Source organism: Pseudophryne corroboree, chromosome 6, assembly GCF_028390025.1.
Source record: "Pseudophryne corroboree isolate aPseCor3 chromosome 6, aPseCor3.hap2, whole genome shotgun sequence".
Lineage (NCBI taxonomy): Eukaryota > Metazoa > Chordata > Amphibia > Anura > Myobatrachidae > Pseudophryne > Pseudophryne corroboree.
The window spans coordinates 349610954-349624105 of record NC_086449.1 but is presented as its reverse complement, the minus strand read 5'-3'; the positions used below and the strand labels follow the sequence as shown (position 1 = coordinate 349624105).

The following is a 13152-nucleotide window of genomic DNA, read 5'->3' as shown; positions in this document are numbered from 1 at the left end:
TGATCACCTTAGTGCAAGAAAAGACTCACTGTTTGGGTGGCGATTTCAGGATCTGTCTGACATAGTTTGTTAAGTGTTTAGGTAACAGAGGTTCCTCTTCATCCTGTGAGAACACATTTGTTAAATTACATGCAAAATATGCAAATATAACTTCAATTATTTACAGGCTGTATAAAATTAATTTATGGGGATATACCCCAGAACTCTGTAGCAGTGGTGGCAAACATAAAGAACAACATGATACAAAAGCAGTGTGCAGTTAATATGTCTGACATTGGTGAGTTAGCAGGTATAACCGTAACAATAATCAGATAACCTACCTTTATTTCCACTTGTCTGTAAAGAGAGAGGGATGTTGTCACCAACATTTGTAGAAATCTTCCCATCAGAAACAGACAGCATGCTAGAGATGGGACAGGTGTAAGGACGAGGATGACTGAAGCCTACAGATATCAGATTGGTAAAGGTCACAATAGTAGGGATCAGCGTGTGTTTTGATGTTTGTCACAATGAAAGTAACAGTGATGCCAGTGTTCACCAGCACTCAGATCTTGTCAATGCCCCCCCTTCCCCTCCACTTTACCTCCATCCAAGGCTTAAGATACACACTGAGCGATCTTCACTTAATGTCTAAGCAATCTGACTATGCTTAGAAATTAAGAACACATCGCTCAGTGTGTAGGGTGCCGGCGACAGGGCCGCGCATCGCTATCGCCAGTGCTAGATTGGTCTGCATGCAGGCACAATCTAGCACATCGCTCATTTCACCGCTAGGTGAAATGAATGAGTGCCCCCTTCCCATCCCGTTCCCCCCTCGCAGGGGGAGAGATGTGTGCTGATCGATCTGTACTAGATCGGCTGAGCACACATATCTGATCACATATCCTCGTCTGTAATAGGCATTAGTAAATATACCCCTGACTCAGGCCGTGGATGGAGATAAAGTGCACGGAAATAAAGTCCCAGCCAATAAACCCCTAACTGTCATGTCACAGACTGCCTGGATTACCCTGAAATTAACTATATGAGCAAGCCGTATGTTAAACCATTTTATTTATCAGGACATGTTGCTATGGAAACATTACATTTACAACTGCACCCAGTTTTATTATATTACATAATTGTAGCATGCAGAATGGCACAGACTCACATGAGTTATTGTCTGACATTCAAAGACATCTGCCAGCTGCACACAAAACCTGCAGGGAAAGTACAATAAATCAGTTTTTACTGAAAGAGTGATGCCAGAAAGAAACTCATATGTTAAAAGAATTAGCATCAAATAAATATAAAGAATAATACTTTCCCTTAAGTTAAGGACAAACAGCCTGTATCAAATATTTAAATGTAAGCTGCCCACCCCCAACTACACATGCTGAGTAGTCATCTCAGTGGACATCTTGGGATAGGGCATGAGACCTACCTGGAGGACAGCAAAACTATAGTCTGTACAGTAGCGCACTCTTCTTTCAACAACCAACCCCACCATGGTGCTGTACAACCCCCTGTCCTCCAGACAGCAAATGACTGTGTGACATACTTGCCTACGCTCCCGGAATGGCCGGGAGGCTCCCGAAAATCGGGTGACACTCCCGGCCCCCCGGAAGAGCAGGCAAGTCTCCCGATTACAGGGGTCCCCCCCTGCCCGGCTGCCCACTTAGCGAGTGAAGTGGGTGGTCCGGGCAGGCAATGACGCGATTCTTGTTGAATCGCGTCATGCAAGACACGCCCCCCACTGTATAATGCCGGTAATTGCGGCATTACACGGTGGGGGCGTGGCTTGCATGACGCGATCCAGCAGCCACACCCCCGTCCCTCCTCTGGTCCGCCCCCGTGCCGCCTCCGCCCCGCCCCTGTGCCGCCTCCGGCCCGCCCCCCTCCTCACATCAGCTCACTGCCCGCCCCCCTGCTGAGCCGACTGGCTGCTCTCTCCCGGAGAGAGCAGCCCAAAAGTCGGCAACTATGCTGTGTGATTGTACTCCTGTCACCCAGTGCCTCTTCCTGTCACCCACTGCTTCTCACTGTTATCCTATGCCTCTTCCTTTCACCCTCTGTCCCTCCCTGTCACCCACTGGCATGTGGCATATTATGAACTTGGGGTGGGGCCAAAAGTATAGTTTTGCACCTGGGCCCACTACTCCGAGTTTCAGCAGAGGTGAAATTCAATATTTTTCCACTGCCAGCAGAAGGTGAATGTACCATTACATGCCCCCCCCCCCCCCCCCCCGACTGTGCGGGCCCCAGAAGTAATGGAGTTCTTTAAACTGAAAATTTATTATTATACATGTCATGTAGATTGTTTTCATGTGCTATATCTGCTCTTCTAAGATTCTATATGTAAATATTGGGAATCGCTATGGGATGCTGGCACATGGGATACGAAAGTCAATATACTGATATCGGCATCCCGTGCGCCAGAATGCCGGCAGGGGGGTGAGTGCAACGAAGCCCCTTGAGGGCTCAGTCGCCACAGGTTCTATTCTCCCATAGAGGGGTAATCACCTACCTCGCTGGTATTCCGGCAGCGGTATAGTACCCCTGTCAGGATCCCGGCATCGGTATTTAGGCATCCGGGATCCCGACGGGCGGTATTATGCCAAATATTAATAGTTGTACTAGTATTTCTTGATTATGTTCTAATAAAATTGTTCAAAAATTATGTATTAGTTAAAGAAAAAAAGTGCTTCTAAAGCACAGGCTGCATGTACTATTAATTGTCATGGTAAGGTAATATATCACTACTGTCACCGTTCTTTATCTCTCATAGATGTATTTTATTAGCTGATAGGATGTTTTTTTTACATTATTTAGGCAGTATTTAAAAGAGAGCCGGCTATCACTTACCAGCACAGGGAGTAGCAGAATCCAAGAGATGAACCTATGAGCCTGTTGTCTGTTGATAAGCAGGCAAAGAAAGGATAATAATCCAGCCCAACCTCCAAAGCAGACAGAAGATAAACTAGAACTAAGAACAAGATCAGAGCGTAAACCTGTATTAATGGCAAATACTAGTAATATTGTCATCTGCACAGTGCTCCGCAGCCACAGATAGGGGGTAATTCTGAGTTGATCGCAGCAGGAACTTTGTTAGCAATTGGGCAAAACCATGTGCACTGCAGGGGGGCAGATATAACGTGCAGAGAGAGTTAGATTTGGGTGTGGTGAGTTTAATCTGCAATCTAAATTGCAGTGTAAAAATAAAGCAGCCAGTATTTACCCTGCACAGAAATAAAATAACCCACCCAAATCTAACTCTCTCTACAAATGTTATATCTGCCCCCCCTGCAGTGCACATGGTTTTGCCCAATTGCTAAAAAATGTCCTGCTGCGATCAACTTGGAATTACCCCCATAGTTAGGGAGATGTCTTATAGGGGGGATTTAGGTGCTTATCAGTTTTATACTGCATGCTGGACATGCTGTGTGTGATGATCACTTTCACCAAGATAATTGCTTCTATTTATGATTTATTTGGGTTTTCCCATGATAAATAACAATCCATTTGCATTCTTTAGCTCTGACTTATCAGAGCTACTTAACCATACTTACTTGCTGGGACTTTGCCTTGGAGATGGAGGCTGTTCCCGTGAAGCAATTTCTCCATTATGAAGTATTTTAGCGAATATTTATCTTCCCATACAGTATGCCCGCAGCTACCAGAGAGTGAACCCAAGATGCCTATCCAGCAATACTGTAGCCAACAGGCTACAATGGCAAACACTGCCTGGAGATACAGTAACAAGGCTAATATCTGAAGAGCTTAGTTTAGTAGAGCTTGGAAATTAGGCCAGACTACGGAAAATGGCAGCCACAATCTGCAGTGTTGGTTTGCCCAATACAGAAGACATCTGATTTCTCCTGCAATTCAGCTCTGCTAAATAGGCTCATTACTTGTGTATTTGTATTTTCTGGGACAAATTAGGTTAATAAATAGGCTTTATTGACAAACCATTAGAATTTTTTTTATTATGTCCACTTATGTTCCCTTCATTATTTCTTAAGTGTTTCTGAAATGCATGTAAAGGCACTGGGGAACTATAATTTTTATAATCCCCAATAAAACTCCTTCCGACTATAAACACCTTTTAGCAGGAAAAGAAAAAGGATAATATAATAGCCTACGAAATGGAGGCACAGGCATGATTCCAGTAGGTTAGCCCATATTGTTTAAGTGGCGGTATTGTATATCTATAGATCTATGACAACAACTTTAACTACACCTGCACTAGGTGTATAGCGGACATCTAATCTGAAGTATCATGGCTTTATTACATAGACGGCAAGTGTATATATATATATATAGTCTCCGTTCCATCTATATTCCTCTTACCTCTCTCCAAAGGTCCGCTGTAAGATTACCGGTAATATCATCTTACCATTGTGAGACCCCACTCTTGGGGGACTGTGTCTATTTTCATACATGTATTTTGAGCTACTATTTTATGATTTTTGCAATATTATTGTTATTGCGACATGTATTTTATATAAATATTTCTTAAAACTTTAAAGTGTTTTACTATTATTGCAGTAGTTTATTGATAATCTACCGCTCCACATCTTTTTTTCTTTTTTTATTGGAAATACCTATTATTTTCCTTGTGGGAGCTGCAACCGTTTCTTCTTAAGCCACATACACACAAGCCGAGCCCCCACCGATGCCGATATTGGCGGCGGCGGGGACTCGGCAGGGTGCCGGCATCAGCAAGTGCATACACACTTGCTGATGCCAGCGGGGACGGGGGCGACAGCGGGGGGGGGGGGGGGGGGAATGACACCCATGCTGCATCTGCAGCATGACTGTCGTTAACGAGGACTTCCCTCATCTGTACATGTTCAGACGAGGGAGGGGGTCGTTAATGACTCATGGGAGTGTGCATCGTTAACGATAATGAGTGTACACACTAGGCGATATTGTGAACAATATCGCTTAGAAAGCCCTTTCTGAGCGATATTTTCACAATATTGCCTAGAGTGTATGGGGCTTTAGGTTTTGTTTTTTTTTTCTCTTACCCTATCGGCTACTGGCGCCTAATGGGCCCGATTCAGAGCTGATCTTAGATGTGCTAAAATTAGCACATCTACGATCAGATTCTCTGAGATGCAGGGGGAATGCTCAGGACAAAGCTAGTCCGCCCCGCATGTCAGGCCCTACCCCCCATGCACCGGTACGAAAGCATTGCACGCAAGCGATGCTTTCACACCTGCCGTGTAGCTCCCTGCCTGCGCAGCCTACCTGCGCTGGGAGGCGGCTACCCGCCATGTTTTAAGTCACAGGCAGCAGCTGTGTGTGATGTCACGCAGCAACCGCGGCCTGCCTCGGCAATGGTCTGGACACACCAGCGTTGTCCAGACAGCGCCCCCACAACAGCGTTCTAACACCGTTGGCATGTCCCTTCCCGCCCCACAACCACCTCTGCCTGTCAATCAGGCAGAAGCGATCTCACCAGGCTTTCGCTTATCACTGGGTGCGCATGCGCAGTGCGGCCACTGCGCGATCGCACTCCACAAAGGGCTTCCGAGTGTGATCGCTGCCGTTTCAGCGATCGCCTCTGAATTAGGCCCAATATCTGTGCAGGTTTTTCATCATTAGGAGGGTTTTTATTCCTATTGTGTCTCCATGTTGTATAAACATATATCACACAAGTGTCTCGCTTCTGGCAGGGTACACCCAATTTGAGGGAGTTGACCAGCTTGCTTTTGCAGTGAATACATTGTCCTGATTACCTGGGACTGTTAGATGTTATGGGGTAAATCTACTAATTGGCGGCTAATATAAGCATCTACTTATCAGTTCTTATGTCTGGGATTGAGAGACTGCTCCTGTTGTAATTAGATAAAGTAGAATAAATATACATGCCTGTGGCCCAGGCTGGAGCTTTGAAGTTGAAGTAATTTGGATACTCATTCAAGAACAACAGAAATACTGTAGTAGCTGTGGCTCCACATGCAGCCCCATAAGACCATCTGTTGGAGTAACTGCTTATGAAGTTCACTGGCCTGAAAACATACAACACATAAAACAAGGCACCATCATTAACATTAAATTATTCTTTCACAATGTGCACTGGAGATTATGTAAAACAATGAAACAAGGAATATATATTGGAAGGTACATTTTTTGAGCTACTGATTAATGCAAAAAACACATATAACAAAATGGTGTTTCCATAAGACTCTTATTTCTGTAAGTAATAAAGAAGAGAATATATACTTGGAGGCAAAGCAATGCACTGGAGCCCCTACACACCCATTCATGGGAACCAATACAAAAAATATATAACATGCCCCTCCTGTGGTCCTCTACCATCTCTCCACATGCTTCCATACAGTGAATGGCTGTCAGCACTCTGATTGGAATATAGCTCCTAGAAATCAACTATTCATCTCAAATATTGCAGTGCTTCTCTTGACCTAGGAACTGAGTCTTTCTTGTTGGAGTGGTTTTCTCTTCTCCCACTCTTATCTCCTTCTGTTTAAAACTGGCTGCATTTTTATCCTGTTAGGAAACATCTGTTATTTGCACTACTTACATTAATAACAAATTACTTAATGGGGCAATTTACTATTAGTCATGTCAGGACAGCGAATCTGAGCTCTTTCAGCAATACCTAAATCAATCAGAAACATCGGTTTGTGCATGGTTTAAACTAAGGCTTGATAAATAGGTGCCTAGGACTTCCCTTGCCTTTTAAATAACAGCATGTAGTGAACAGGTACATGCAGCACAGAGGTTACAGGTGTCTTCCTCTTTGAGGATCCACCCACATTCTCACACTGGGCGTGGGGTTAATGGACTTCTACATAGACTTTACACTACAGCTCTTCAACATGTTGCATCTACATCTATATGTTTACTAGATCTGCATGTACCTTGACATCTATTCGCTCAGTTTGCTCATTTAACCCAAAGGATACTGATGTGGGAGAGAGACTTGATACTATCAGTTGGGTTATGTAAAGGTATTTACGGGGTAAGAGTTGAGGATACCATGCCACCAAACCCTAGGCAAACAGGTGTTACACCAATATGAGTCAAACAAACATGGTAAAAACAATCATATGGGAAGCTGCTTTAATAAAAAGAGTAAGCCATAGTGACATAGGCAGTCAGTGCTCTGACATGGCACAGCACAGGTGGAGCATGCTAAAGTGGCCCAAAATGCCATCCAATGCACCAGAAAAAAAGAGAACAAGCAAATGTATTCATATTGAGTGCATGCATACAGACAAGTAGGCAATCTTAGTATTTTCTCACATATTCCATAGAACTAGGCAATGTATAATTTTGAGCACAGTGAGCAGGGCAGTAATGAGTCTGGCCGTGCCCAGCTACTTTTCAGGAGGCGTGGCCCTGCACACGCAGAAAAAATAGTACTTTAAGTGCCTCTTTGGCCACATTGCAGCCCAGCACACAGTGTGTTCTGGGCTGAGAAGAGCTGCAAGTTCTGCTGCCAGGTAAGGAGGGTGGGGACCCGAGCCCCCATGTGGGCCCCTCCATCAGGACGGTGCTCGGGTAAACAGTACCTGCTTCCCCCCAAACCCCCTTCTCAGCACCACAGACAGTGGGCAATCCATCTACTTGGGCACATGCAGAATGGGTTTGATGGGCCTACAAAAGCTCTGCACTCTGGGAAGGAAACATTATGGGAACTGGTTCTCTCCTGTGACAGCAGAAATAATGCCATCCAGAGATGGCATTATGTTGTTTGAGAGAAGTCTTGTTTATGCACAGCCCCCATTTAAACTCATGGAGGCAAAGCAGATAAATGTAGATTGACAGATACATCAGTGATTTCCCTGTACTATTCTGTGTACTAAATATAGAAAAGAATATTTTGGCTTATGGATAGTGTCCACAGTGATACACTGCAAGGACAAATAGCACAAATGCTCTTCAGGTAACAGACGTGTCCATATTTTGCCTGCACTAGTGAACCTGCAATCAGCTAATGTGCAATGTGTCATGAAGCTTTTGGACGGCTGTCAGCTCTATTTACATAGTGAATGTAATGATGGGAAGCATGCCCAGCGCCTTGTTTTTCTAGTCTCTAGCACATAGAATCCAGTACTATAGTTACACACTATTGTGTAACTGTGAAAGCTCCTAATGATTTAGGTAGATCATATGAACTGTAGAATGAAGGGAAATGGCGGGAATGGGAAAATGCGATCAATGCACAGGATATACAGTAAAGTGACACCACAAACCAATTGCTGTCAATTAATTAATGATAGTACACTTGCTGAGGTAAGCCTCATTAATATCGAGAAGACAAATATGAGACTCCAAAGTTTAGCATATTCAAGAGAGTGGAAAATGACAGAACTGGTGCATTTATCTGGATAGGGATCTGCTTTCTCTCATTTGCAAATGTATTGGCCAGGAAATAAGAGTCCTCAGGAGCACAGAGAATACAGGCAGACCTGCTCCTGCTTTCAGAGCTCCCCGCCAGTTAATCCCTGGTGCTGGTAGTAGTGCAGGATAATAACATTGATGGGGCAGCTGGTGAGAGAGCAATGAAACTGTAAAGAGGAGTATCTGTCCGTTATTTGTATTATTAAGGACAGTGGTTCCTGATGGTGTTGGAAGTGGTATTTATGTGACCAGCGGGAGACCGACGGTCACATGACCTCCACCAACATCCCGCCCCCTCACTATCCCGATGGTCGGCATGCCGACCAACAGGGACCATTTCCACTCCACTATTTCCACTCGTGGGTGTCCACGACACCCATAGAGTGGGAATAGAACCCTTGGCGACCGCAAGGGGCTTGCTGGTCTCGCCCCTCTCCATCTGGATCCCGGGGTCGGTATGCTGCCGGGATACCGGCATCAGTATCCCCTGACCGCTAGTCAGCCATACTACACCCGTTGGTGTTGGTGGTTGTGAGCACAAAGATACCCCCCTGAGCAAAGATTTCACCTGAGCTTTATCAAGAGATGGAAACTAAATACTGACAGTGGGCCAATCAATAGAATTATGATTGACATATCATAATACTAATTACATTGGAGCAGGAATCAGGTCTCTTAGTCTCACTCATTCAAATGACTGAAAGCACAATGCAGCAATGAGAGTGGGACAAAGGAGCTAGTACCTAGTTTCTTAACTTACTGTCTTTCTTTTTGAGATCATATGAACTAACATTGGCTACTACAAATAAATATGATGGGCACAAACAGAATCAGGGCACTGGAGATAGAGGCAAATAAGTAGAGCTGAATTACACTGCAAAGGTAAATGTGGGGTAATTGGTTTCAGTGGCAAATGCAGGATTTTCATGGGAGGGTTTCCGTACGTATATGTCAGTGGCGGAACTTGCGCCAGTGCAACTAGTGCATTGCACTGGGGCCCAACGCAGTGAAGGGGCCCAAAGCTGCTGGCATCATAATGAGTCACATTGACTCAGTATGATGCCGCCCGAACTTTCTCCACTTGCCGCCAGTAACATCACGCGGCACGCCAGCAGCAGTTTAGGCTGAGCTGCTGTCAGCTCTATTACACTCCGGCTGCAAGAAGAGGAGGGGCCACAATCTTCTCTCCTCAGTCCCTCCCCGATTGCTCTGACCTGCGACCCGGCTTCCATCGGATCTCCTCTGCTAGAGGCTGTCCTTCTTGTCGCCCGCGCCGGGGATCTCATGACCGCCCCCAGCGTTAAGCCCCAAGATGGAGCTGTTTTCAATGCGCTGCAGTTTTGGCTGCAGGTAAGCACTGCAAATTGTAATATTTATATCACACTGCCTGTATATGTCACCCCTCCCTGGTGTCATCCTGTCACCTCTCCCTAGCAGCCCCCTGCATCTCCCTGTTACCCCTCCCATGTGTCACCCTCCCGTATTGTGTAAAAAGGGGAATCTGTCTGCCATAATGTGTAGAAAAGGGGACGTTGTCTGCCGTAATGTGTAAAAAAGGGGATGCTGTCTGCTGTAATGTGTAAAAAAGGGGACGCTGTCTGCCTTAATGTGTAAAAAGGGGGACTGGCTGCCGTAATGTGTAAAAGGGGGACGCTGTCTGCCTTAATGTGTAAAAAAGGGGACGCGGTCTGCCTTAATGTGTAAAAAGTGCACGCTGTCTGCCTTAATGTGTAAAAAGTGCATGCTGTCTGCCTTAATGTGTAAAAAGGGGGACGCTGTCTGCCGTAATGTGTAAAAAGGGGACGCTGTCTGCCTTAATGTGTAAAAAGGGGACGCGGTCTGCCTTAATGTGTAAAAAGGGGACGCTTTCTGCCGTAATGTGTAAAAAAAAGGGGACGATGTCTGCTGTAATGTGTAAAAAAGGGGACGTTGTCTGCCGTACTGTGTAAAAAGGGGAATCTGTCTGCCGTAAGGTGTAAAAGGGGAATCTACCTGGTGTACTGGTGCTACTGTGTGGCGTAATTTGAATAATGGAGACTACTGTGAACCGTTATATGAATCTGTATTATTTTGTGGCCACACCCCTTCCCCACAAAGCCATGCCCCTATATATTCTGCGCACGCCTACGGCGCGCACTTCCCCTGTTTTGCATGGAGTGGGGGGACTCCAATGCCGTTTCTTGCACACAGCGCTAAAATGTTTAGTTACGGCACTGTTGCCAGGTATCCATTTCCCTGGCCCTGAACAGGTCCCCCTCACCAGATACTCTCCAGGGGTGAGGGGGTGGACTTGGAAGGGATGGGGGGGCCCAAAGCATTTTGTTGCACCAAGGCCCACCGCTCGCTAGTTCCGCCACTGCTATATGTATGTATGTGTGTGTGTGTGTGTGTGTGTGTGTGTGTGTGTGTATATATATATATATATATATATATATATATATATATATATGCAACAAATCCTAGCATGCAGCGGCACTCAGGGACAGACTCATGGAACTTTAAATCAAACGGTGTTTATTCCATATTGGTGAAAAGAAAGACCATCCAACGTTTCGGGGCGCTAACACCCCTTTGTCAAGGTGAACAAACAAGAATTACACATATGTATAATATACATTTATGTAGTGAGGCAGAAGCTGACAATCAAAAATGGCATTGAACAGTGACCAAAGTGTCATCCCAAACAAATTGAAATGCTCCAACAGAACGGCAGCAGTCTTGTAGATATAGGCCCTCATTCCGAGTTGATCGGTCGCAAGGCGAATTTAGCAGAGTTACACACGCTAAGCCGCCGCCTACTGGGAGTGAATCTTAGCTTCTTAAAATTGCGACCGATGTATTCGCAATATTGCGATTACTAACTACTTAGCAGTTTCAGAGTAGCTCCAGACTTACTCTGCCTGTGCGATCAGTTCAGTGCTTGTCGTTCCTGGTTGACGTCACAAACACACCCAGCGTTCGCCCAGGCACTCCCACCGTTTCTCCAGCCACTCCTGCGTTTTTTCCGGAAACGGTAGCGTTTTCAGCCACACGCCCCTAAAACGCCGTGTTTCCGCCCAGTAACACCCATTTCCTGTCAATCACATTACGATCGCCGGAGCGAAGAAAAAGCCGTGAGTAAAAATACTTTCTTCATAGTAAAGTTACTTGGCGCAGTCGCAGTGCGAACTTTGCACATGCGTACTAAGCGGATTTTCACTGCGATGCGATGAAAAAGAACGAGCGAACAACTCGGAATGAGGGCCATAGTCAATAGTCAATAATCCATACTTAAATCAATCCTACATTTTGGTTTAATTTCAACCTGCATCAAGGATACCTTTTGTATACCTGACGAAGGTTGACATTAAACCGAAACGTAGGATTGACTTAAGTATGGATTATTGATTATATATCTACAAGAATGCTGCCGTTGGAGTGTGTGTATATATATATATATATATATATATATCTGTCAATAGAACATATATAGGGGGCGCTCCATAGTGCATAAAAGCTTTTTTATTTTTAAAAATATACACAAGGTATTTAAAACCAACTGTAAGTATTCGTACCAGAAGGCAACCAGTGTGGGCTGGTTACCACGTGATTCAAATCAAAAAGATCAATTGGAAAGGCAGGAGCAAGTGTCAGGCGATCATACCGGATACCTCCACCCGCCGACGGCTGGTCTCCCCAGACTCTCGGGCAGGAATCACACACGTCCCCGACTCCTCGCTCAGCAATGCCAACGATCGTGTACGTCACCAGACTCCGCCCCAACGCGTTTCGTCATAGACTTCTATGACGAAACGCGTTGGGGCGGAGTCTGGTGACGTACACGATCGTTGGCATTGCTGAGCGAGGAGTCGGGGACGTGTGTGATTCCTGCCCGAGAGTCTGGGGAGACCAGCCGTCGGCGGGTGGAGGTATCCGGTATGATCGCCTGACACTTGCTCCTGCCTTTCCAATTGATCTTTTTGATTTGAATCACGTGGTAACCAGCCCACACTGGTTGCCTTCTGGTACGAATACTTACAGTTGGTTTTAAATACCTTGTGTATATTTTTAAAAATAAAAAAGCTTTTATGCACTATGGAGCGCCCCCTATATATGTTCTATTGACAGATATCTTTTCTCCGGAGGAGTTCGGATTGCTGGAAGGGGAGCTGCGGTCCCACTATATTACGAGGATCTAGTGCACACTGGCAGCATCCACAGGAAGTTGCTGTGATTCAAATATATGGACACACGCTAAGTGTATTTATATATACACATCATATATTTTCTCTGTCACGTATTAATCAGCGCTATATCATATTTGTTTATATATATATATATATATATATATATATAAAAAATATAAATCATTGCATGGCACTTCAAGATTTTAATATGCAGACTCTGAAGTGCTGTGCACCTCTGATATATACATAGACATCAATTAACACAAATACTGTATAGTAGCATATACAAAGAGAATAATTAAACGCACACGCAGCATAAATACACACAGCATACATACAGCATACATACATATACTGTATACACACACACACTCTACATGCACACAGCAAACACACATCCACCCCACTTCACCCCTCCCCCCAATTAACAGAAAGTACAGCAATACGGGCAGTATGTATTGCTCACTCAGCCAGCATTATTTATAGACTTCCGACTCCTGGCTGCTGCAGAGTTAGTGGGACGGAGACGGAGGGCCGGAGACAGTCACTGCCTCACTGGTTCAGCCTCCACTTCACCGCTACCCCGCCAGCTCAGTCACACAGCTTCAAGTTCACACGAGAAGTGCCTGAG

At 45.1% G+C, this 13152-nt stretch overlaps 1 protein-coding gene across 1 annotated transcript in view; it reads right to left on the bottom strand.

Moving 5' to 3' along the window:
• Window positions 1–13152, bottom strand: part of LOC134934568 (stimulated by retinoic acid gene 6 protein-like) — a 140630-nt gene that overhangs the window by 78520 nt on the left and 48958 nt on the right. The window contains exons 6-10 of the mRNA XM_063929980.1: window positions 5857–5996; window positions 2845–2965; window positions 1151–1199; window positions 321–443; window positions 30–103 (exon numbers count right to left, since the gene is read on the bottom strand). Coding sequence (XP_063786050.1) covers window positions 30–103; window positions 321–443; window positions 1151–1199; window positions 2845–2965; window positions 5857–5996 — 507 coding nt within the window. The remainder of the gene's footprint in view (window positions 1–29; window positions 104–320; window positions 444–1150; window positions 1200–2844; window positions 2966–5856; window positions 5997–13152) is intronic.